The sequence below is a fragment of the Melozone crissalis genome, unplaced genomic scaffold (assembly GCF_028551555.1).
Source record: "Melozone crissalis strain CALT ecotype California unplaced genomic scaffold, PUWL_Pcris_2 ptg000027l_1, whole genome shotgun sequence".
Classification (NCBI taxonomy): domain Eukaryota; kingdom Metazoa; phylum Chordata; class Aves; order Passeriformes; family Passerellidae; genus Melozone; species Melozone crissalis.
Window position 1 is genome coordinate 52393922 of NW_026535805.1, and position 26556 is coordinate 52420477.

Here is a 26556-nt window from a genome sequence, read left to right on the forward strand (position 1 = left end):
CTCTGGGGCCCTTCTTCCCTAAACAAGAAAAGATCTCTGTACTTTTTCCTCTGCAATGTTATCTCTTATGAATAGATTCCTACTTTGATTTGTTTAGGGAAAAAAATGTTGCTTAGCTTGAAGGGCTGACTTCTTTCTAGGACAGGTCCATTTCCTACTCAAAACCTACTGACTCAAGCTCTCTGCCTTGGGCTGTGGGTAGGGGTGTCATGGCACAAGCCCTTCTCTGCTAATTGCTGAACATAGAGGTGAACATCCTCACATCCATGACTTGTAATTTCAGATGTGAAATGGAGGAGCAGGATTCCATGCCTAAGCTAAAGGCACTCAGGCACTCCAGGGCACATGGGAGCTGTGGGAATACTGATGCACAGCAAACTAGAGATTTATGGAGCCCTTCCTGACCCCTGTTCCTGAGAAAGAAGATAGCAAGATACAGGACAAGAATTTGTGATCTCTGAAACCCACCTGGAAGGTCAAGGATTACTGCTCTAAGTGACTGTCCTGGAGGCTGAGGGTGGCAGGTTGTGCATGGAGCATCAGCTCTGGGATGGGATCAGCTGAGCAAAGACACTGTCAGGGGAATCACAATCATATCTCTCTTACTTCTAATCTTTACAATGTGGTGTTAATTATTAATTGAAAGCAGCACTGGGCCAAATTCTAATGGCACTGGAGTGCTATAAAACTGGAAGAATTCTGCCTAAGACCGTGGCTTTTCTCCTGTGCAGTCAAGGTGATAATGATGACAGAAAACAAACACAGGGGAAGGAGTCAGCAACTTTGGGCCAGAGGAGAAGCTGTTATGTGAAGCCTGGGTGTGTCTTTCACCAGCTGCACTGAAGACATGAAGTTACCACATTCCTCTCTGTAATTTTCCTCCAAATGGACTTAGGTAGCTGATAAGACAATGCCAGCAAGTGCCATTCAGGAAGAAATCTAACTGTTATAATAATGTTTCAAAGGTGAAAAGTCTGATGCTTATTGGCTGAAGCTCCATGGAAAGCTCAGCAACGTGCCCTATATATTGCCAGAGATGAGAGGGAGCAGTTTCTGTTCCCACTGCAAAAATGGGCTCCAGCATCTTCCCACTCTGTGTGACACTTCTGTTGTGTTCTGTCTATGGTTCTCCAGTCTCTGTGAGTAAAACCTGATTTCTATAGGCTCCTCTCAGTCCAGAGGCATCTCATACCTTATACTGGTTGTATTCCATTCTCCTCCAGGTGGGACAGCTCTCCAGTGAAGCTGGTAAGTGCTGTGTGAGCTGGTTTGAGTTCTGAAGCATTTCCTTCTGCTTGCTGTGAGCCACCACATCTGAACACTTTATGGTTTGACTGTCTTGCAGATGCTGGAGCTGGTGAGGTATTCAAAGACATTCCCCAAATCAACTTGGGTGAGTTCACATCTAAATTCTCATGAGGCCTGAAGAGTCGTGAGCATAATGCTGAATTTTCAGTATTGTCAAGGAGACTGATGGTCAGGTAGCTCATGGTAACAAGAGAATGAAAATCAAGTGAGCTCAGAACTCTCTGTGACACCTGAATATTTCCTGGATTGTAAGTCTATGTGAACAAAGGATGCAGATGCCTTTTGTTTCTGAATTTTGGACAGACCCATGGTGCTAAGGCAGAAAAACACTGTATGATTCGGAAGGACTCTGCAGCCCCAGCTGCATTTTCTGTCCATCTCTATATGATTTTTATAAAGTTTTGCAAACATGTTTTGCTACACAACTTAGATGTTTATTGGTCACTGTTCCATTGTGTGACTCTTGTCACTGCCCGAGAGCAAGCAGAGCTCATCAAAGGTGACCACAGATAATTGTGCCACCACAAAGGCGCTGCCAGGAAGACGTTGTCATGAAGTAAGTATCGAGTAGAAACTAGAAACTGCTGTTACTTTTATTGTTACCTGTAACTCAGTGTATAGAGGCTGGTCCTTATTTATTTTCTACAGATGCCCAAGGACATTAACTTTGTATAAGCAGGTTCAATGTGGTTTATGAAATGAAATATATTTGAAATTCATTGGCACTATTTTTGATTAAATACCATTTCAGCTGCTGGACTGGACCTCTTTCAGGGTGATATCTTGCTCCCTGTAAGTAATTAAAAGCTTTCTGTTGCTTGCCCTAATTGTATTTTTGCTACAAATCAGCCCATCTCCCTACAGTAGGTACCTCACCAGCTGTTAATTCCCTTTTCAGAAAAATCAGCGAAATGCCTTAAGAAATGAGACCTACAGATGGAAGTTCCCCATTCCCTATATTCTGGGTGATGACCTAGGTAATACAGACACTTTATACAGATTTTATCTCCAATCCTTATTTGCACTGCAGACACTGTAATTAAAATTTTGCCTTTTTCAGAACTGTTTCAAATTAAAAATGTTGAACTTCACTAATAAGTACTTATTGTAGTCTTGTTTATATCAAAACTGTTTTTCTTTCTTCTATAGCTAACATAGCGAACCACAATTTAATCAAATTCAATAATTTCTCTTTTCAATAATTTTCCTTTGGTTCCACATGTGTATCTGTACATATCTTACCTCTCCAAGGTGAACAAACTGCAATGTAGTAAAGGTTCAGTCCTTGTTTTCCAGACCTGAATGCCAAAGGGGTCATTCTCCAGGCATTTGAAATGTTCCGCCTGAAGTCCTGCATTGATTTCAAGCCATATGAGGGAGAAAGATCCTACATTTTCTTTAGCAAGCAAGATGGGTAAGGATAATATCAATTTCTGTTTAGTTTTGCTGGGTAGAATCAGCTGGGAACTCATTCCATTTGACTTCAGCAGTCTAAAGGTTTGCTGCCAGCAGACAAAAAGAGGCCGCCAGCAAAACAGCTCACCATGGATTGTTAGACAAAAAGCTCGCAAGCAGCTGCTCCCTCTGCTGACTGCTGTTTGGAGGAGGAGTTCTGAAGGTGAATCCCAGCCTCTCTGGGTTTTCGTCAACTACTTCCACTTTTCCATCTAGGGTTGTTTTCCATTTTGATTAAGACCTCCATGTACATCCTTTTAACTTACCAAGAATGTGAATAACTAGAAGTTAAGTCTGGAATTTTTTGGAAGGCAGACAAAAAAAAAGGAAAGGAAAGGAAAGGAAAGGAAAGGAAAGGAAAGGAAAGGAAAGGAAAGGAAAGGAAAGGAAAGGAAAGGAAAGGAAAGGAAAGGAAAGGAAAGGAAAGACAATCTATTATAATATTTCTATTGTTTTGATATGGCTCCTTGTTAATGAATGGTCTCTCAAAATCTGGAAGGGTTTTATGCACAGAGAGTCAAGTTTTTCAAGAACTGAAAGGATTTATTTCCTACAGCTAAGTATGTTTTGGAAGAAAATGTAGAAAAGCACAAAAATCTCACTGTATCAGCTGTGAATATTTCTTGTTTTCCCAGAAGTTCATGTTTCTGCTTTCATCTCTTCCTTGAGTGTCCTACAACACTTCTCTTACAAGTTTACAAGCATCATGATTTTTGACAAGCCAGTGTTGAAGATCTTAATACTAGAAATGTATTTTCACACCTCTGGTCAATGCAAAGCATGGTTGCTGTTAAAAGGACCAAATGTTGCTGTTCTAAATACTCCTGGGTCTTTTCTCTAGCTCAAGTTATTGCAAAAATGCTCAGCCTGTTTCAATGAATTTACTGTTTCCATGTAGGTTGCGTGTTTTATGTTTCTTGGGCAAATGGCAGCTGATGCAGGACAAAACTTCTGTGGCTTTCAAAAATGCAGGGTGATCTTCCCTGACACAGAGGACAAGTAATGAAGTGATAGTTTCTGGGGCTTAGTCTGCTTTCAGGCTGGAGTATTTTTAGGGTATCAAGGCACATGGTCAGCATCCAAATAATGATTAATGTGACTCCTTTCATATTAAAACCTTTTACAATCTTACTCTAAATCCAGTGAGCAAATTGAAAAGGTAAATGCAGAGAAGAAAACTACTGAACAGAGAGTAAGCTCCCCCTTTTTCTCAGGTGTTGGTCTATGGTGGGGAACCAGCAGACTGGACAGAACCTCTCAATTGGGTCAGGGTGTGACTACAGAGCAATTGTGGAACATGAGATCCTGCACGCTTTGGGATTTTACCATGAGCAGTCGAGGATGGACCGGGATGACTACGTCAATATCTGGTGGGATGAAATTATTGAAGGTGGGTTTTAATGTTCAAGTTACATTTTGCAAAGTGTAGATTTATCAATATCCCATTTTCACTTCTAGATTTAAAGACCTTCCTAAGGATAGAGTTTTAGAAAACAGTGAACCACATCTGAGACCACTGTAATTAATAAATTTTGGTGCAACTTCTCTGGTCAAGCCCGGACATTATTTAAGGCCAGAAGAGAGAGGCCCTGCTTGGAAATCAGGACTTTGATTTCCCCTTGGCTCTTGGACTGCTCTGCTCTCTTATTTTAAACAAATTACTTCCCCTCTATGAATCTATTTCCTTTTACCATGTAATGCAAATTGTAAACTTATTTAGATTATGAGTTTTGAGGTAGCTCTTCTGTAGGCAAGATCCTTCCAAAATCTGAAAGGTTTTATATTCAGAGATTCAGGCTTTCCTGAAACTGAAAATATTCACTTTGCACATGAAAAAACCCTTAAAATTATTAGAGCAGATGGGAAATATGAAGTAGGGCTCTGTCTTGCTCTCTCCTACCCACGTGTGCCTGCAGACTCTTGCCTTCAGGTTCAGTATCACCATATTCAGGAGCTTTATGAGTTTCAACAAACTCTTCACAGTCCCCCTGATCCCTAGACAGTTTTTCCTGTTGTCCCCTGTGAGATCTGATTCTGTATTACATAACAATGATAAATTTGAAAAAGAGTGACTAGAAGAGAGTTTTTAAAAAAATTTTGATAAAAGGTGCAATTCAAGTCTCTGTAAGAAAACAATTCTAAGCTCCATATAATCTCGAGCCTTGAACTGAAGACCTTTGTGATTTGCAGAAGGGGAGGGCAGCTGTTAAGCAGAGAAAGTGTAATTACCCACCAACACGGTCGTGTGCTGTTTTGGCTTTGAAAAAGAATGCCAAATATTCTGAAAACATTATTTGCAATTGTAAATGCTGGCAAGCTCTTTTTACTTCTATACCAAAGCATATGAAGTGACTCCCTCTCTTTGCCCTAGCAGACACCTTCATAATGAAAAACTTTCTCTAAGTACAAATTACTTCACCAAGAAACCATGAGTAACCTGTTTCCAAAAGCCACTTCAGTAGAAATATCATACCAATGTTGTAATCTAGGGTAAAAATATCTTTTTCCCCAGAGATTGCTAGGGCATTATTTATTTCAAAGAAGAGCAGAACCTGAAGACACTTCTGGGCTTTCCATATTTGTTTCCTTTATGTGTTTCAGGGCCTCTCCTTCTCCATATATGATCTAATACCTGGAAAATGTTTGCATCAATATTCATAGATTCTGGAATGGAGTACATTAATCCTTAAACTTGATCCTTCAGGATCATTAATGTTAAACCATCCCTATTAATTCTAATCTCACCTCCTATGTATTCCATTTTTTACAGCTCATTGATATTAATTTTTGAATTTACTGAAGTCACCTGTGATTTCAGTAATGGAAGTGCAATCCAAAGGCTCTGCTTTGTTGTCCAAATGACAAACATAAATCTTGCTAAGTTGTAATATTTTGTTATGAAGTAATTGCTTTGGGGTATATAATTTGTGCCTTAGAAAATTGTATCCAAGGGGAGATGGTAATGCCATTTCCTTTCCATTTTCTCTAAAAAGGAAGCACTTTTCTGTTCTTTTACCAGGCAGAGAGCACAATTTTGTGAAGTATGATGACACCTACATCACTGATCTGAACACCCCCTATGACTACGAATCAGTGATGCACTATCAACCATTTTCATTTAACAAAAATGAAAGTGTCCCCACAATCACAGCGAAGATACCAGCGTTTGATGACATTATTGGCCAACGTCTAGACTTCAGTGCCATTGACCTGGAAAGACTGAATCGCATGTACAACTGCAGTAAGTCAGAATTTAACCATGGCAAACAATTTCTTTGGTTGTACTTGAGCCAGGCTGGTTCATCTCCTTTATGTCTCTAAACTCACAAAAGTTCTTCTCAGATGTGCTTGAAGAGGCATGGGACAGGACCTGTAGTGTGCAGGTAAACACAATCAGTTTGTTCCCTTCTCATCCCTTTTTGGCTCTTCTCACTGTCATTATTTTAGGAAAGATTAGTCAAGGAAAGTCAAACCATCCACACTTTTTCTTCTGTCCTGCTCCCAGGAGTTCAGACCTGTGGTTGTGTTCTGCCTGTGGTGTGTGGGCAGCCTTGTTGTACTTTTTGAGGTGAATGCAACTGCACTTTGTCCTCTTTTACTGACATCTGGACTTAATCAGATTATTTTGCATCTGAGATTGCCTAGGTCTAGAGTCCCACACTGCCTAGGTGTTTGCTGAGCTGGTTGATATTATCACTGATCATGGTTGTTCATGAGAAGTTATTGTCCCCTTGGTGTTGCCAGCAGAAAGATCACCTTGAAGGCAAACTCATCTGAACCAGCCCAAGGTAACTGGGTGGACTTTGCTTGGAGTGGAAGGACAGAGCTCAGGTTAATGAGAGAAACTGCTATGAAGAACAATAACCTCAGCTGAGGAATGGTTAAATACCGCAAGGCTGGCAAAGAGAGACAAAGACAGTCACCATCTGTCACTTCCACAGGGGGCTTATTAACCTTCTGCAAAGAGGTCAAAGATTGTTGTCTTTATCCAGGGAATCCCTCCAGGAATCAAATGTTTCCTCTTTTGAGTCATTGGGCTCACATCTGCTAATGTGAGGGTTGTCTTCTCTACAGGATTGTTATACTACTCTAAACAACCCCCCCCCCCCCAAAATTAAAGAAGAAATTTTAATGAGCTAGTCACCTCTCTGAGGTGACCATGTGTGTATTTTTTTTTCAGCTTCAACTCACACCTTTTTGGACCAGTGTTCTTTTGAGCTTGAAAACATCTGTGGTATGATCCAGGGCACCAAGCATGACCAAGACTGGGTCCACCAAAAGGGCAGTGTGATGGGGCAGGAGGACCACACACTTTCTGGGCGCTGTAGAGGTAAAAGAAGGGAATGAAACACTTTCTGAGCTGGGTTTCCCCAGAGTTGGCTACAATAATGGGTTCAGAGAAGTTGGTAAAGACTCTAGACAGTGTTTGCATTCCCACTCTCACCAAACTTTTTCAATGTAGTGGAATGTTGTCCACACCAGGAAGATCAAAGGGGACAAAGAACAATCTGAACTAGAGGTCTTTTAAATATAACCTGGAAAACAATTTACTGCAACTTCCAAAGTCTGTGTAAGGGTTATGTTACCTCATGATAAGAATCATACAGCACTTGTTGCCACTCATAAATGTTGTGTTTGCAATGCAAATGGGAAGTTAAGCTTGTGGAATTCTACTTCTGGAAGTAGAAGAAAGTTGCAAAGATTTTATGATAGGAGTTCAGGGATAATTTTTATTTTGATGTGGTAATTTCACCATTTTTGAAAGGAAGACATTCTCAAAAATAGAGCAGTGAGTCTCAGTCACAGTGTGCTAGTTTACAGCTGAGAATAAGGATTAAATCCCAACAGGCTGTTCTGAAAAGCAATAGCTGAATTTGTCATTGTTTAGACAGGGTAAACTACTACACAATTCCAAGATAAAAGTGACTTCTGTGGTAAATTTTGGCTCAGTAGAGGGAGAAGGACTCCTGACTTAAAGCACATTCCTTTGCTTTGTTACTCTTTGTCTTGCTGCACTCAGGAGTAGTTTATTCCCCCCAAATGATCCACCAACTGGAAATAACAGGTGTTATTAGCAACCTTTATAATTGTTGTTGTTAACAACCTTTTATAATGTTGGTAGCAATGGATCAGGCCCAAGAATATAACTCAAGAAAACCACCTGATATTTTCTAGAAATACATGCTTCTAACCCTCAGCTCATTATGAATTCATAATTCCTTCTGTCATCTTTCTTACCCTGTACAGTACAATTGTAAATGAAAAAGATAATTTAAATGAGTTTTTGAGATTATCACATCTGCCTGAACTGGACACTTAATGTGCCCTTAGGTTTTAACATCCAGTGACTCAGTCCAAAATAAGCATCAATGGTTTTTTTAAGAGTTAATGGAGAGGGGTGGGTACTTCTGAGGATCTCCAGAGTGTAGAAATTAATCGCATGGGAAGAGAGTGTCTCTCCTTTTGGCACCTCCAAAGGGTCATTGACACCATCCGGAATTTCTGACATTTTTGAGAACTGGTTCTGCAATCATTTCAAGTGGGGGCAAATTTAGGTTTCTAACATAGATGGATCCTATTTTTCCTATATAATTTTGATATTCTGGGTATTTGACTTATTGCTGGCTAAACTGAAGGAGGGAAAGTACAGCTAAACATTTAGGGAGTCTGCTGAAGTCTGCCATATTCTAATTGCCATAGGTACTTAACATTGCCTTTATTTGACTTTCTTATCGAAAAGGAGGTAGAGTCTAGATCATTTGGGTGTTTGTTACTATAACAATTGCAACAACAGGCTCACAGCCCTGCTTCTCACTTGGAGCAAGAGTGATCATACTTGGATTTAATACCCTTAAAACTAAAATAAGTTTAACTGTTGGTTAAGTGTCATACATTGCATAGAACAATCTATAGCAAGGTTTCTGTGGACATGAGTTCAAAATATTGCTGCCATATGGAAGTGAATGAAGATAATTCCCCTGACTGATTAGAGAGAACCTGATAAGCAACTCAAGACCCTTCACTAACCCTGCAGGAAGCTGCACTGCCTTTATGCAGCTGCAAGTATAACTGTTGGAACAAGATTATCTTAAGGTTCTTTCCAACCCAAACCATCCTGTGATTCTAAGATATGTTATCTTGGACAAGAGTCCATGGAACTTTCACACAACAGCAAAAAAATTAACTTATTAATTTAACCATTGACTAAATTGAATAACTAAAATGCAACACAATACAAATAAAACCTGACAATTTTGTGTGATACCAAGATATGATAGGTGTGCAAATGGTGAATCCTTGTAAGTAGGAGGATAAAAGTAGACACTTCAAAATTAAAGAAAAGAGCACTTCAAAAATGTTAATGGGAAATAGAGGAGCAGGAATTCTTAAGTAATTTTCTTATGCTGAGTCATTGAGTTTTGAAGTGTTTGGGCAAGCTGTAAAAAAAGACCTTCTGCATGTTCAAGATCAGGACAATGTTTTGTGTCCAACCCCTGTTTATTATCTTTATTGCTGATAAGATAAGAAATTATCTTACTCTTTACAAGTTAAAATAGCACATGACCTCTAAGATCTCTTTTTTAGATTATCTTCAGTATAAATCAAATTTGAAAAAATGTATCTCCTTATTGCTTGTAGTCAACACTGAATTCTCTGCTTCATATATCTCTGACATTCCTGAGAAATCCAAATTCCAATTAGACCAACAAATGCACAACTGACATGAGCTGACAGCAGTGAGTTCCATATATATGCTGAACTGCTATTCCTGTTCTTGTCCCAGTCTGTCTTGGATGGTTGTCACATATCCTGTATTGTTCATGTTAAGTACTGCTCTGCTGTTTACTAAAAGAGTGCAGATGAAATTATGAATTTACACCATGCAGCTTTGCAGGAAATGTGTAAACAGACAGTGACAGATTATCCTTTATTCCCAGATGCTGGCTACTTCATGTACTTCAACACAAACTCTGGCCAGGCAGATGAGGTGGCAGTCCTAGAGTCCCGAATTCTTTATCCAAAGAGAACTCAGCAGTGCCTCCAGTTCTTCTACAGGACCACAGGAAGCCCTTCTGACAAGCTGATCATCTGGCTGAAAGAGGACGATGGCACTGGGAACATTCGTAAGATGAGGAAAATTCAAACCTTTCAAGGTAATTCTGGAAATAAGATGAATATTTGAGTAAAGAGGAGGAGTTGTCATACTCTGCCTGTGACTGACTCAGAAACCAAAAGATTTTCCCAAAGTTACCAGAATACCTTGCCATACAGCTAAGAATTTTGGTATTACATGAGCACATTTAGCAGAGCAACTCTGGGTTGTAATAATGTAATTTTAGTGCTTCACAGCATAAGTCGCAACATTCCTAATATTAAGTTGCACTCAATGACTGAGAGGGACCCCAGGCCATGCTGGAGACCAGCTGACTGTGTCTCCACTGGCTGCTATATGATCTAAGAGTGGGCTTTCAGGTGTAAAATACCTGTGCTCCTTTGCAGCCAGTAAGAATCCCAGACTGATTTTTAGACAGTTGGGAAAAGCATATGCAGTTTTGGAAATGTGAACTGGATTCCCACTTTGGGCGATTTGCTAAATAGGACAAACTCACCCACTGATGCTCCGTGCGATTTATGTGGTCAAAACACAAGACCTGTCATAATCTGCCTACGTGAGGCTGCCGCAGTTTACAGTGAAGGATAAATACATGAAAAATTGTCGGGAACACATTGGGTCATTGATTCCCATCCTCTTGTTTAATCTTAACCCTTAGGCTGTTGTCCCTTGTATTGGAGGCTGTCATTCCCTAACATGTGAGGAATTCCTTGTACAACATGTCCAAAGCATTTAGATGACAAAACAATGTGGATATATTTTAGTCACAATATCAACTTAAGATCTCTAGCCTTCAGGATTCTGTGAGGGGTCCAGTTGTCTAAAAGTCCAGCTGGGATGGACAGTTAGGGGCAAGTTACTTTATAATATCTGTAATCCCACTGATGGAAATGTTTTTCTTTCCTTTTACCAAAGCGGACAGTGACTCCAACTGGAAGATTGCCCACGTAACCCTCAACGCTCAGAAGAAATTCCGTTACCTCTTCCAAGGACTGAAGGGCAACCCCAGCTCTTCACTGGGTGGGATTGCTATTGATGATGTGACTCTGACAGAGACCCCCTGTCCCACAGCTGTGTGGGTCATTCGCAACTTCAGCAAAATCCTTGAGAACTCATCCATCAGCATTGTCGAAAGCCCCAGGTTTTACAGCCCCGAGGGTTACGGGTTTGGCATCAGCGTGTTGCCCAACTACCAGAACAGTAGCTATGCTCGTGTTGCCTTCCACCTGTGCAGTGGAGAGAACGATGCAGTTCTGGAATGGCCGGCTCTGAACCGCCAGGTCATACTCACAGTGCTGGACCAGGACCCCGATGTCCTGAAAAGGATGTCCTCAAGCAGAAGCTTCACCACAAGCCAGGACCATGTTGTCTCAGGTAAAGGGTCATAAATGCCTGGAGGAATGTTGTCAATGACAGCCAAGGAATATGAGCAAGAGGACTGAGTGTAGGACTCAGAGATGAGAAACTTTGGCCATATTTCCCAATTTGGGACACTTTGCTGTGCACATCTTCCCTGTGTGGGAGTCAGAATTCCTGCCTGTGAAAGATTGTATAAGATGAAAAGTGACATATATAAGGTTGATGTTATTATGAACAATACCTGGGATATCTGAGCTTGACTCTAAATATAGATTTTTCCCAAGAGCTGGCAATTCCCTTTCTACCTGTGGTTTGTCCATTGTGATAGGTGACACATTGTCACAGGTTGATGGAATGACAGCAGGGTGCAGTATTCTGTCACTAAACAATAATTTAAGTTTAAACTGTATTTTGGAGGCTCAGTCAACTTCAACTCACAGTCAGGGAACCTCAGTCTACATGGTCTGAATGCACAACATTCACCCTTTCTCATGGATGTGTCAATTCAGAATTGTTCAGCCTGGAGAATAGAAGGCTGAACAATCAGGGGGACCTAGTTGTGGCCTTCCAATACCTGAAGGGAGCCTGCAAGAAAAATGGAGAGAGATGATTTACAAAAGCACAGAGTGCCAGGACAAAATGGAATTGTCTTCAAACTGAAAGAGAGCAGGTTTAGATTGGATATTAGGGAGAAATTCTTTACAGTGAGGATGGTGGGGCACTAGAACAGGCTGCCCAGAAAAACTGTGGATACCCTATCCCTGGAAGGACTCAAAGCCAGGCTGGATGGGACTTGGAGCAACCTATTTGAGTGGAAGGTATCCCTGCCCATGGCAGGGGGTTGGAATGATATGATCTTTTAGGTGTCTTCCAATCCAAACTTTTCTGTGATTTTATGATAGAAATTAGAATTATAGGACAAAACTGAGTTTGTACATAATAAAATGCTGCACATGAATTTTCATTCCTTTCTACTTTTTTTCTAGTGGAATTTAAGTACATACTTTTTCAGTAGGAGTTTTTTAACCCTAAATATGAATATGTTTAACAAAATCATAGTAATGACAAAAATCAGCTAAATTCTAAACCATAGGTGCCTACAAATTGGTCTGGGAGTGTCCTTACTCAGGAGGGAACTCTTAGCTGGTAACAATGAGGAGGTAATTTGTGTTTGTTTAGTTCTCAGGGAAAGAGAAGTTGTGGAATTTCAATGGCCTCTTATAGACTAAGAATCCTCATACAGATCTAACCTGAAGATCACCTGGCACCTTTAGTTTGTCAGTCCTCTGGGATTTGTTTGGGAAATTCAGGCCTGACCTTGATTTTATAGCATAAATCACCTTTAACACAGTAATGCAGGAAAAAGTTATGTTGTACTTTGAGATGCATAGCTTTGTGGTTCTCATTTTCCCTTTGCAGGTAGTGGAACTATAATATGGGATAAACCATCAATTGCTGGAAGGTTTGATGAGTCGTGCAATTGCTACAGAAGTGTAACCTGGGGGTGGAATAACTTCATATCTCACAGCCAGCTGAGACGAAGAAGCTTCCTGAAAAATGATGACCTTATTATCTTTGCAGAATTTAATGGTAAGGATCCCTTTCCTGATTCTCCTTACAAAATAGGTGATTCTTTCTATTTTCTTGCGTTCAAATAACTCTTGACACGTGTCTCCAAGATCTCTTCTAATGGGGATCAACTTTAAAAAGCATTTCTGTGTACTAGTGCCATGTGGGTGAGGCTGACTAAAGTGATTGTGAGTTAAGAGGGATCTAAATGGTAGTGAGTTTTGAAATGTGAACTACCCTGACCAGTATCTGTCCCTTCTAAGCACCGGACATACTAAAGGCCATCCCCACTGTTTGTTTCCAAATAGAACAGCCTCATAGAACATCACAGATTTACCTAGTTTCTGTAATTTCAATATGATTTTCTATCTTGTGCTTTAAATACACAGAACTTGTGGTGGCACAGCAAGAGCTCTGTTAAGGGAAAATGGACAAGGAGCATCTTCTGGTGTAGAAAGCATCCTGTGAGCCCCTGATTTAAGGCATGCTACATATAGCATCATTCACTGATTGTGATGTCTTTCTCCTTTTTTTAAAGATATAATTCACCTCAATAACACAGAAGTTCCTGTTGAACCTGTGCAATCTGCCCTCATGGAAGGCCTCGTGCTTGAAAGGCAGAAGAGAGCAGTCCAGGACATGGAGCCTGTCCAAGACCAGCTGCCTTACCTGCCAGACCCGTGTGACCCAAACCCTTGTCAGAATGATGGAGTCTGTGTGAATGTGAAAGGAAAAGCAAGCTGCAGGTACCACAGACCTCCTCCCTCCTTGTCCTGGCTTTCTTCTTCAAGTAATGCAGCTAAAAATTACTCAGAGGTTCAGACATCAGAGGTCTAAGCCATCAGGTCATCAGGAGTAGTAGAAACAAAATACTATACCACAGTTGCTAGTTCCTCCCAGCAGCCAGGAGGGCAGGTTTCTCAGCATTCTGTGGTGCTTCCAGGGTGTGTAAATAGCCTCCTAACAAGGTAGGAATGTTGTGACTTGAACCCCTCCAATGGGAACTGCTCATCTGGGATAGTGAGTGTGAGGACCTTGGGGTGAGGGCATGACAAGGCTCCTGATCCACTGAATCTGTGTTTTGTTTTCCCAGGTGCCCATCGGGACAAGCCTTCTTCTTCACTGGGGAGAGGTGTCAGTCAAGGCAAGTCCATGGGAACATCCTGGGAATGACTATTGGTGGAATTGCTGGAACCATTGTCTTAACTGTCGTCCTCATTTCCATGATGGCTAGAAGATAAAGAACTGCAGGGGGCACAAATTTCAACCTGGTTCATAAGACACCCATTTTCAAAGAAAAATTATGAATGCAACTTGGAGAAAACCAGTCATTATATGTATGAAAAGTTGTGCCAATGGCTTGGCAGCAATCTGGCTTTTTTCTGAGGGATGTGGCAATTAAAGTGTGTCATGTAGAGCTGCTGTCTAATAAAAATTCATACACTCCCTTTCTTGTGTGTATTTTGAAAGTTTTGTTTCTTCATCCCATAGCAAGCAGAAGTGTTGAGAGCCTATGCATTTACCCTCAGCCATGGTTCAAACTTAGATTAAATAACTGGTTGAACCTCTCAAAACACTCTTAAAAATCACACCAAAACACCTGTATTAAGATTCTGGAAATGTTCCTGCAAAAATTGCTCAAGAATCCTAGAAGGTACAGATAGTATGTACGTCAGTACATTATCACTCACTTTCCCTGGAGCTGTGCTGGTGTACTTCCACTAATTAGCTATTACACAGAATTCATAAACTCTTGCCCATACCAAGCCATCATAAGTGCTTCTGACTGTAGAGAACAGTTTCCCATCCTGATTCACCCCAAAGTTCCAGGAACAGGTTCACCATTGACAAACACAGACCTGATTCCCTGACAATCAAACAGAACTGTACCACATGGCTGAGTATTTGATATTGACCTCAAATTGAAATCTTTATGATTCTACCATATTGTATATTAAATTTTGCAACATTTGTGTGCATTAAAAATACTTTTCACGTTCTTCTCAAGACAGGGGTCCTACCTTTAAAGGTGAACAGGCTTGAAAAAAATGGTTCCACAAATGTAGTATTAGAGCAATAATTTATATAAACCATTCATCCTGCCTGGCACATGATGATTTATATTCACTATAGAGCTTATTCTCTGAGTCCTTCAGGTGTGTTTCTCCTCTGAGAGAAGACCCAAACATACAGACTTTACACAAGGCACTCCTTGCATTCTAAACAATTGTATGCATTAAATAAATGCAGTCCCCTCTGTGGCAGAGGGCAGCAACCATCTGTGTCTTACCACATTACATATCAAGGGAAAGAAAAATATTGCTAAGGGCATAAATCTTCCTTTTCTTCAAAAAAGTGCCACATGGAGCTTTCAGTCTTTCCATCTGGAAGAAGACCATGCAGGAATCATCACGGTCTTCATTTTATGTAAGTCAAAAGTGAAGATCTGAAATGGGCCTTCTCAGTTGGAAATTTTTAGTTCCAGAAAGTCTTAAATAGAAAGTGGAAACCACAATGGCCTTTTCAGACTCTATTACGAGGGCAGGAGAGAAGCTGTGAGGTATTTGTGTATCTTCATAGGCCTTTGGGATCATTCAGAGAGTTGATAGGGGAAATACCAAATCCACTGGACAACAACTGTGAAGCACTGCAATTCATGTCTCAGTACTGCATAGTGCTAAGCACCCACTTAAGGGCTGAGAGTTCTTCACTCCCAATGTCCTTTCCTGCACATGAAGGCCTTCAAATCCTTGTCATCTCTTCTGAGATTGGCAGACCTTGTAAAATTCCTCCTCTCTCAGCTTCCCTGCCTTACACATTAACCAGAAATGATTATTCCAGAAGAATTCACCAAGGCACAATTCAGTCAAAATGAAGCAGTCCGCTTCCTGGTGACTCCCAGGAGCTTTTTGTGTGTGTCTTGAAGAGGTCCTTTCAGAGTTACATGATTTAGCACTGGCAGTGCTTCAGTTAAGCAAGGAATATGCCTTGGAAGTATTTTCAGTGGAAGAGGTGGATGGCTCGGAAGAAGACACTCTGTATTTGCCTGCGAAACAAAGCACAGGGGTTAGACAAGTTGTCACTGCAAAGTAAGGACAGTGACAGCTGTGCTGGTGGCCGAGGTGGCTCTGCTTTGCCCTGCAGCCCTGGCACTACCTGGATTACAGCAGTACCAGCAACCACAGAACTCAGCGTGTTTGGTGACACCGCCAGGATGTGTCAGCTCGAATTCCCAACCATCCCACAGGACAATGATTTTCTCACATAAATGAAGGCACTTAGTGCTTCTCCTGGAGCACAGGGACATCCAGAGCACATTTACAGGCTCCTGAGATGAATCTCAGCTCCCTCCCTCTTATGGCCACAAGGCTCTAAACTAAGACCCAAGTGTCACTATCTTCTCTGAACAATGTGTGGATACAAAGATTGGAGGCTTAGAAATTAAATGTTATTTCCAGAAATGTTTTTTGCAAGATGAAGTCATAACACTAAAATGGTGATGTCCACAAAATGGCAGCCAGAGAACACTTGAAGAAATACAGTTACAAGGTGGTGAAGAGTACATGAATGACAGATGAACTGTGCCATGATCTCATTAAGCTCAAAACAGAGCTTACTTAGTGGGATTTAGAATTGGTGAAACATCCAATATTTGTTTTAGGGATAGACAATTTCACTGCTAGCAGTATGCTACAATTGACTTATTGCAGTTCCTTTGCATTAGAAAAGTAAAAACAATCTATGGGTGCATGGAGAGACAGATTAATGGATATCAGGACAGACAGATCCTTAGAGCAACAATGAAGGCCAAATCCTGTTTGTGCTTCAGTAAGGGAGATCTGTTGTCACATACCTGTTTTCCCACATAAGTTGTTAAAAGTTCTTGAAAATGGGTAGCTCATAGCAAGCATTGGTGTCACCAGGATCAGAGAGGATGACTGAAAGAGAGAAAAATGCTTTTGTCAAAAGAACTTTCTTTGTAGCCCCATTTTAGGGAAAAAAAAAAGGTTCCAATAAACTTTGTTTCAGTAGTATAGCAAACAATCCACAGAAGGCAAAGCTAGATGTTTGTGAGGTATCAAGTTCACACATTTGCATGTTTATGGTGGTGATGGAGATCAACTTTAAAAGAAGCTACAAGGCACAATCTGTTTGTCTCTAACTCTTGGCCAGGTGGATGGCTTAGGCTCCAGAGTCTGTCCTAACAGGCAGTATGGGATCCTGTTCTCTTAGCTGTGTCAGGATGGCCATTAAGGTAGCCACAATAGCCAAGATTTATGTGAATGGGGATTGTTCTTGACAGCCAGCAGCCTGAAATAGTCCGAGGCAAATTTTACTTGCCACGCTAGAGGGCGTTGGAACACAACTCTTTGCAGTCCAGATCCGAAGGAAAGAAGGAAGGAAGGAAGGAAGGAAGGAAGGAAGGAAGGAAGGAAGGAAGGAAGGAAGGAAGGAAGGAACATTTTGCTGCTAAAATTAAGTTTCGGTTTTGGTTCTGGAATGGTTGGAGAATTTAACGTGATTCCTCCAAGAATGTATTAAAAAAAGGCACGGAAACCAAATCTTTTTCTCTTCAGTCCCTCTTTGTTATTTAGTTGCACTTTGGTGGGGGAAATAATGCAGTGTTGTGTATTGTCACCTATATCATAAGGTGGTAGAGAAAGAAGGTAAATGAACCACATATAAAACGCTTAATGAAAGGCTTTGATATTGCTTTATTTGCTCATTCTCAGACCTCAACAGGCTGGAGAAATGTAATGAAGTTCAGCAAAGGGAAGTTCAAACTCCTTCTGCCCCTGGAGAGGAACAAACCCAATGCCAGGACATACTCAGGGCTATCTGATTAGGACAGAGTAAAGATGGAGCCAGACTTTTCTCCTTGATGCCCAATGGAAGGACAAGAGGCTTTGAGAACAAATAAAAATACAGGAAATCCCACTTAAGATGAAACTCTTTCACTGTGAGGGTGGTCAAACACAGGAAAAGGCTGCACATAGAGCGTGTGGTGTCTCCATCCTTGGAGCTACTCAAACCTAACTGGACACAGCTCTGAGCTCTAGCTGACCATACTCTGATGGGAATGTGGTGCAAGATGATCTCTGAGGGTAGTTTCCAATTTCAGCAATTCCTGCGGAAACTGGAGTGATTTGATCCAATGCTGTTCTTCTGAACTGACAGCTCAGCCTTAATGGACTCCTTAATTCCTTTGAGCCTGTGTTCCCATCTTCTTAATTATCCTTGCTTTTAAGTCGGCTTCCTAGGTCTTTAGCAATACCTGTACAGGCTCTTCTGAATAAACCCTGTTCAGATACCAATATAAAATCAAACTTTATTGTCATATAAGGGTGATGCCAGCACCATTGGCAGCTCAGGAAGAGGGAGGGGTGGGTGTTAGAACTAGATGATCCTGAAGGTCCATTTCAACCCAAAGCTTTCTAAGTTTCTTACACATCCTTACATACCTTTTTGTTAAGGTGTTATAAATGCAGAAGTGTAAATTGAAACAGTAATTCCCAAGAAGTTCCCCTTGCATTTCTCTCAGATTGTGAATAAATACTAGTGCCAAAAAATTTCTATTTTCTAACTAAAAGTTTTCAGTTACATTTTCTAGTTTCTTTCTTGTGGAATTTAAATCAAATGTCCACTAACTGCCTTCTCATTTTTTACCAATTAAAGTGAAAATAATGAACTTCTAAAAAGAGGATATAATTATATTTATGTTGTTAGCGTCCTCTGTGACTTGTTCTAATAAATAATCCAGAATTTAAAGTGCACTGGACAAAATTAGGCTACTCAGCAGTAACTGAAATGCATTTTTAGGTCAAGATTCTAACCTTTGATTGCTGTGAACTCCATTTGGATGATGAATTCCTCTTCAACAGGGCTTCTTGTATCTATTTGTTAAAAAAATTAGTCAATCAGTAAATACAGAAATTCTGTTCAAATTCCAGCAGTATTTTGACATATTGTAAGAAATAGTTGGAATCCTTACCTTCTTATCCCAGAGAGTCCCAAACACCAAAATGAATAATCCCTAGGAAACAGATAATTACATTCATTTTGATGACAGCAATCTTTAATTTCAGTATCTCATAAATATCTCCGACATTGTCCATTTGAACTATTAAATGGTACTATTTAAACTTTGAACTCTTTGATAGAGACCATTTTTCTAACTGTTTATCACAGTTAGGGACTGCTCATTTGGCAGCTCCCCAGGCGTCGTCTATTTAAATTCTGTGTTGATCTGGTCTACAAACTGACACAGATAGTTTGGTAGCACTAAATGTATTTGGAAAAAGGAATGTGTATGTGTGGAAGACATGCCCTACCTGTGCTCTCCAGACAAACTAGTAGGTTCCAAGAAAAAGGCCAGTGAGTTTGGTTTGAAGAAAACAGTTTTGATGCCACTCTTAACAATGGGAAATGTTAAGAATTCTCTTTAAAGAGAGACTACACATAACTACATTGTCCTTAAGAAATTTCCTTGTATTGGGATCCTACTGACCACCTAAATATGTGGCAAAAGTCATACTGACTGAAAACTCTCAATGGTATATTTTTGTCAGTTCTTCTCTTCATCATTAGTACTTCTCAGCTGATCTTGGTGACTTTCTTGTGGTTTATACTGAAACCCAAAAAAGCCTAATGTGATGCCTCCAGCTGCACTGTAAATGGAAACAGGGATGCTGAAGTTTGCCCACCTGAACATAACAGGGCTGTTTTCCTGGTCTTCAGCAGTGAAGTTGATCCCAAAACTACTGGCGAAGTAGGGAGTTATCTTTAGGCCAGCTTTGTCTATATGGCACATGTGCTAAGGCAGCTGAGAATATGAAATACTGCTGAATTCCTGGAATGGCTTTCTCAAAGAGCCCTTTTGGAATAAGGATGTGTTAGGCAAATTTAAGCTTTTCCCTGGTGTTCTTAGGCCCTGCCGAGCATAGCACTGCAATAATGTCTCCATGTTAAATCATAATAGAGGAAACAAAAATGCACAACTCACCTGCAAAGCATTGAGCAGACTAAAGAGGATGTGGAAAGCTGGATGACTGTTTTTGATGATGGTGGCAAGGCCAAAACCCCAGGTGAGGCCTAACAGTGGTGTCAGGATGGCCACACTTTTGCCAATCTGAAACAGAGATTTCCTCTCCTGCCCGCTTGACCTATCCCCAATAGTTGGCCTCAATATTTTTATTATAACAACTGCAGCAATGAACAAGTTCGTGGCCACAATGATCAAGGCAGGTATGACAAAGGCCAGGAGAGCTTTGCTGTCCTGCCAGTTGAGCCAGCAGACATCCTTTCTTGTGTAACTGTTCTTTGGCAGTGTGACAGCGATGGTGGTGACTGCAATGACAAAGGGGCACACGTATCCCAGGCAGAATGCCACCGCCTTCTGAGCAGTCTTACTCGTGTTGTGTAAGATGAACACCAGTCTGTAGAAAAGGATGAGGCCCAGGCTCAGCATCCAGAAAAAGACACATAGGTAGAAAAAATGGATGAAGAAGGTGGCCATGATGCAGATGTCTCTGCTCATCTGCTGATTTTGATCAGTGATGGAGGCAATGACAATGAACCAAACGTCAGCAATCAGCAGGGATGTGGCAATGTTGAGAATACAGACATGGCGCATGTAGGAGGTTGTGTTGTTTGTCACGTACTTCCAGACCAAGGATTCAATTATGATGCAGACCACCAAGCTCACGATTGAAATGGCCAGGCCAACGTAGGAAATATAATTTTCAAAGATTAGCTCGGAGGATCTATCAGGTGACATCAGAATGGAGAATGATGTCAAGTGATTGCAGGAGCAAATGACATAACGTTCTGACTCTGTGGGTGTGCAGCCATGATTATCCCAGTCCCCCTTGTGATTGTTGAGTGTGAAGTTCCAAAAGACACACTTGGGCATCTTTAGAGACAAGTCTTTCTTTGCAAATGTCATGTTAACATCAAACTTCTGGCTCCTGTTGCTGCTCAAAGTTGTTGTTATCAATAAACCATTCACAAATTCAAATGTTTTCTGAGGCAAAACATGTCCAAGTTTTGAGTACATCACACTGACAATGGTTGAATTTTGGGTTAGATTCTGGATTTGAGTTTCACTAATGAGCACATTGACTGTGAGGTTTCCTGCACTGCGGAAGTCCTTGTTATAAGCTGTGTTGTTATTTTCCTTGACAACTTCTCCTTGGAGCTGAATGGTGTTTGCAGAGACAGAAGGAATGGTGTTATTAACTGGTTGGAGGCGCAAGGAAAAATTTTCTACCGACTGTAGTAACAAAGAACTTTGTCGTGTCTTCTCTTCATTCAGGTTTTCCCAAGCTTCAGTTGTGGAATCGTCAACAATTAAGTCCACTGTGGATAAGAAATTCTGGAACAACAACAGAATAATGCAGTAACTGAAATCTCACACAATTAATTGTTGTTTCTGATGGTAATTTATGCGTGGTCCTAGAAGTGCCTTTTGAAAAAGCCCAGCATTTTCTTATTTTGCTCAGTCCATGTCAAGTCTTCTGTTGTTAACCCTCTGAATCCTCTGTTTGCAAGTTAAGGTTTCCAAAAGCAATGCTGTGTGACTATTTTTTTTATACATTATTTGGTACTTTGGTATTTTTGGCATCTCCAGCCTTCTTTCCTTTCTTTCTCAGTGTTCTTGCTGTCTTTGATTTCTTGGTGTCTCATGTAGGGCTTTCTATCTATGACTATCAAACCTTTTTGCACTTTTCTGTTCAGAAGAGCAGTACTTTTCCTCTGGACCTCATAATCAAGGTTCCCAATTATTTCTAAGGTTTCTTTTGTTATGAATTTGTTGTTACATTCAACTTATTTTTCTTGCTTGATCATGGTTCCTGGAATTTACTCTCCCTATTCCTCTTTCACCCTTTTTTTCTATTCCTACTCCTACTCATGGAATCATAGAATCACAGAATGGTTTTGACATTTAAAGGTCATCCAGTCCAACCCCCCTTCCAGGTGACAGGGACATCCAGCTTCATCTTGGACACTTCCAGGGTTTAGGGCATCCACAACTTCTCTGGTAAATTTTTTCCAGTGCCTTACTGCCCTCACAGCAAACAATTTATTCTTAATAATCCAAACCTGCCCTCTTTCAGTTTAAACCATTTTTCCTTGTCCTGTCACTACAGGCCTTGATAAAAAGCCTTTATATAAGTCCCCTTTAAGTATTGAAAAGCTGCGATAAGTTCTTCCCTGAGTCTTCTCAAGGCTGGACAACCCCAACTCTCTCAGTCTGCCCTCACAGGAGACCTGCTTCACCCTCTGACCATTTCTGTGACCCTCCTTTGGACCCATTACAGCATGCCCATATCCTTGTTGCCCTGTGGACCCCAGAGGTGGATGGAGTGCTCCAGGTGGGATCTCACCAGAGCAGAGTAGAGGGACAGAATCACCTTCCTCCACCTGCTGGTCACACTCCCTGCTAAGCAGCCCAGGACATGTTTGGGTGTCTGGGCTGCAAGAGAACATTGCTGGCTCATGTCCAATTTTTTATCCATCATCCCTTGTCCTTTCCTGTCTTAGAATGCTGGAGATATCCATGTGTTCCTAAAATATTTCTGCTAAGCTTACAGCAGCTTCTCTTTCATGCATAGACTCCTTGTCCTCATAATTTTGAGTTTTCATTAACTTCTCTGTATCTTCATTGTCACTTCATCTTATTCCCTTAACACTGTCCTGATCTTGATCCTAAGCAAGTGTGAAACTTCAGGGAAAACATCATTCTCTCTAACTAAAAGGGTCAAAGGGCTTGGTAGGTGTAGATAATACTTAAAATAAAACCTTACCTGCATAGGGATCTCCTCTGCCTCAACTGGGATAGAGGAGACCATATCCAGGATGTTAACAATTGCACCTAGGTTTGCTGGAGAATTGTTTATTGTGGTTAGCTCCTTTTTTGTCTGTTCCTTAAGCTGTGCAAGGTAGGAGGGTAGTTGAGCTTTTGCCTCAGGGCTGCTGACCAAGGACTGGAACAGAAGATAACAGCATGTCACACAGGGAATCCTCTAACCTGGCTGAGATAAAGGTGACTCTGGATGGTTTGTGGATGGGAAGAGCACTGTGGGATGATACCAAGGCTGAAAACCAAGGCCTGGCACCCATCTGTCAAGTGCAGGGGCCAAGGGTGTGGGCACTGTAGGAAGGGCCTGAGGATGAGGCTGGGCAGTGGTCCAGAGTTAATCCTACAGCCTCACTGTTGGTGTGCCTGAGCACAGCTCAGGGAACACTCCAGGCCAGGAACCACTCCTTATGGATGCCATGGACAAGGTCACCTTGCCTGGGAACAGAGCATTCATGTGTATGGACATTATCCATGCAGTGCCTCAGGCCCTCTGTGTCCCGGGAGGGGCCTCAGCTCTTTGGCTGGCTGGTGTAAATAAAGCCAAACATTCTTCATATCTTTAAAAAGAAAGTTTCAAATGCTTCATGTATTTTAGACTATGATAAGCAAAAATCATGCAACCAATACTTTTTCTCTCCACCCAGCTCCCCAGCCCAGCCTCCACAGACCCATGAGTGTTACCTCAGCACCACTCAGCAGGTCGTTTATTGGTCCGGACAGGCACTCATTCCTTGCAACAATCCATGAGCTGTGGATGCACTGGTAAGTTATATTGCCTCGAGTAAAGCCTTTTGGATTTTTTACATCACAGCATGGCTTTATTAATATGTCCCTTTCTGTTCCAATGCCCAAGCTGTCTGAGCAGGAAACTTTCTTACCTGTACAGAGAGGAGACAGAGATAGAAAATAAGAAGCAGGAAGATGAATTAATTTCCCCCACAAAATTTGTGATCTGTTCAAAGGTCTTTAAATTAGGATTTCAGTTTACTGTTTTCATTAATTACGATCTTTCAGGGTGTATATGTCTCACATTCCTTATTTTTATGAATCAGGAAATGAAAAAGGCAATCTAATAAAGCTCCAATTTTTGAGTACTGAATCCAATCAACAAACCAACACCCAAAGACTTAGATTTATCTGTTAGACTACAGGGTTAGACAGAGCTGGAGTGGGATTATATTGAACATCAAGTGAACAATAATTAATACAAAATTTATTCTGTTAAGGTACTCAGTACTGCTGTAGCACTAACAGGAAATTCATTAAGACCTTCATAGTGAGGCCTCAACACCTTTTTGATGAACCGTGGGTGTTGCTAATTGTCTTTGATTGGCTTAGTCATATCAGTAAGTATCTGCTGATTAAAGTGATTAAAGTAATTAAAGTGCCTGCATATTTATTGCCTAAGAGAGTGAAATCTGGCAGATATAGTGATTCAACTGTAGGTACCACTGCTGTGGGAAAAAGAACATTTCTGCATGAGGGGGATGTGCAGGATTTCTTCCTTTCCAATTTAGAATAAAAAGAGCTGAAATATCCAAGCTCTTGTCAGAACTAAACATCAAAGCTGGATTTAGCAATGCTGAATTCTAATTACAAAACATTCCCTGCAGAGCTGACTGGAAGCTGCCCTGGTCTCTGCAGCACCTCACAGAGGTTGCCCTTCTTGTGTTCAAAGTGGAAATGCTCTCCCACAGGCTGTCCTCCTGAGCCTGATGAGGCACCACAGTCTTTGATCCTTGCTAAATTGTTAGCAAGGAAGCTGGAAACTGCATGGCCACATTTCAACACAGAGGATGAAGCTTGGTGGTGCAGCCTGCAATAGTGATTAAACTGTCACTGCTTTGGAACATACTGAGTCCACTCTCAAATACAGCAAAGACAACACATTTCATCTGTTTTTTATTTTTTTTTTAAATTACATAAACCCTGATATTTTCCTCTGTGTATAAAAATTTCCCACGGGAAAAGGAGACAAAAGTTCTTGGATAACAAAAATCTGTTTCTGTTAGATGTCACTGGAGATGAATTTGTGGCACCTGATTTAATAAAGATATTGTAATGTCCTATTTAACAGCTATAAAGAGTAACTTTTCTCCTTACCAGGTATCAAGTGCAGTGTTATATGTTCACTGTCAACTCCCTGTCCAATGCGGTTGACAAATTTGCAATATGCCATAACCTCTTTCTCTTTGTTGCATTCTTTTTCCGTGTGACTGTACATGTAGCAAAGCAAATTGTCTTTTTTCCTTTTCTCTGTAGGGATGGATGAAGACAGGTTAACACAGATTTGGGGTCAGCCAATTAAAACCAGCAGAAAACATTGACAAAACTTTATTTTCTGTGGGTACTAGAAAAAAAACAACTTTCCTTTGTGAAAAAGCTCCCTCTCTGTAGGCCTCTCTGTCTCTCTGTAATAAATCTGGCAGCTGCTGCATGATCAATACCCTTTCATTTACTGCTGTGTGAGCAAATCGTCCCCAAACCCTCTTAACTGTGCAGTAACCAAAATTTGCTTTGAAATTAATTTTTGAGAATACACTTCCTGCCTTTACCACAGGTGTTTCAGTTAAGCTGGGACAGAATTTGGCTATTCTTACATGGTTCTTTTGAGCTCAGGATCTGTGCCACACTCCACTGCTCTTCAGAATGCCTGTGCCTGAGGGTGGGTCTCCAGCTGCAGTCTCTTCCAACATCATCTTGCCTTTTTCTTAGCTACTGAAGGCCTCCTCAGTCTCCACCTGCTTTACTACTCAGCCTGTTGTTATTGCACTCCTGCATGTTTCCTGAGTTGTTTTTGGTAGATCATATTTGCCTTTTTTATTTTTTCAAAGTAACATTTTTATAATTCACTTGAAAAATTCTGGTGTATGAAAAGCTACTTGCTTGAACAATTATAGTGTATAAAAACATGTCAGGGAAGTTGCAGAATTGCCCTAAATTTGAAGACTTAGAAGCGTAGGCTTTTGTATTGTTAAAGATGTGCTCCCTGTATTTCTCCCTCAAAGAAAATGGAGTAGTTTTTTTGAATTGCATTCTCAATGGGTTACTTGACATTTTTCAATAATTAGTAGATTTTCTTAAGTGATGTTTTCTCAGTATTTGTTTTAAAAAGTGGCAGAATGGAAGATAAAAGCAAATAAAAAGAGTTCAGCAATTTCCAATCTGAAGAAGGGTCAGGATGCTCACTTCTCCCTGGCAAGTCAAACCAAATGTTGAGTTTACCTATTATGTATTTTTCACTATAGCAGTGACTTCAGTATTAATCCCAGACATGTTCCCCGGGCATGCTCAACATCCTAAAAAAAGTCCATTTCTCTTTTTTTTGCACCCTCAGAAGTGCTCTTGGGTTGTCATGAAAGCAGTAAACATGACTTGTTTACACAGATCTAACTGAAAACAAAAAACCCAGAGACTGGGTTGTGACACAGAGTGAAACTAATGATTCTGCAAATTAATTGTGTCTTACCAACTTGAAATTCATTTTGTTGAACCACAAATGTAACCCTGTAGTCTCTCACAGTCTTTGCACTTATGCAGCACTCCAGGGCATATGGCACTTGGCACTGTATCGATGTTTCAATGGGGTCTACCAGGATGTTCTGCTTCAGGGGCAAGGAAACCACCTCGATGGTAATGTTGGCAGAACTGTCCAGGTTTTTCTGGGAGAATGTGCAGATGTAGGTGCCTAAAAGAAGTGATACAAAACCACGTCTCAGTCAACAGAACTGCTCCTCAGCTTTTGCATGGTCATGAATGATGAACAAATACAATTCTGTTGGCAACATCAAGCCTTGGTGCCCTCCAACACTTAAATTTTTAACCCTGGGGGCTTTTTATTTATTGTGGCCAGGTTGCACAGTGATTTGCAGGGCTCGAGATGCTGTAA

General features: G+C 40.9%; 2 protein-coding genes across 2 annotated transcripts in view; one reads left to right on the forward strand and one right to left on the reverse strand.

Moving 5' to 3' along the window:
• Positions 1-1070: 1070 nt before the first annotated feature.
• Positions 1071-14046, forward strand: MEP1A (meprin A subunit alpha). The gene is made up of 14 exons (XM_054280168.1): positions 1071-1139; positions 1224-1248; positions 1346-1393; positions 2060-2100; positions 2207-2285; positions 2605-2722; positions 3978-4153; positions 5783-6004; positions 6944-7093; positions 9702-9917; positions 10793-11258; positions 12660-12826; positions 13344-13551; positions 13899-14046. Exons 1-14 carry the CDS (start codon positions 1071-1073, stop codon positions 14044-14046), a joined length of 2133 nt encoding a protein of 710 aa, XP_054136143.1.
• An 820-nt stretch (positions 14047-14866) lies between these two features.
• ADGRF5 (adhesion G protein-coupled receptor F5) overlaps positions 14867-26556 on the reverse strand; it is a 40964-nt gene continuing 29274 nt past the window's right edge. The window contains exons 14-22 of the mRNA XM_054279694.1: positions 26137-26355; positions 24771-24923; positions 23349-23545; positions 22612-22791; positions 19809-21179; positions 18798-18839; positions 18640-18699; positions 16659-16743; positions 14867-15851 (exon numbers count right to left, since the gene is read on the reverse strand). Coding sequence (XP_054135669.1) covers positions 15772-15851; positions 16659-16743; positions 18640-18699; positions 18798-18839; positions 19809-21179; positions 22612-22791; positions 23349-23545; positions 24771-24923; positions 26137-26355 — 2387 coding nt within the window. The 3' untranslated portion in view covers positions 14867-15771. The remainder of the gene's footprint in view (positions 15852-16658; positions 16744-18639; positions 18700-18797; positions 18840-19808; positions 21180-22611; positions 22792-23348; positions 23546-24770; positions 24924-26136; positions 26356-26556) is intronic.

Coding starts and splice junctions, on each gene's coding strand:
- MEP1A (XM_054280168.1), top strand. CDS start 1,071: ATGGGCTCCAGCATCTTCCCACTCTGTGTGACACTTCTGTTGTGTTCT. Junction 2,286..2,604: donor TATTCTGGGTGATGACCTAG/GTAATACAGACA, acceptor CTTGTTTTCCAG/ACCTGAATGCCAAAGGGGTC. Junction 11,259..12,659: donor CATGTTGTCTCAGGTAAAGG/GTCATAAATGCC, acceptor CTTTGCAGGTAG/TGGAACTATAATATGGGATA.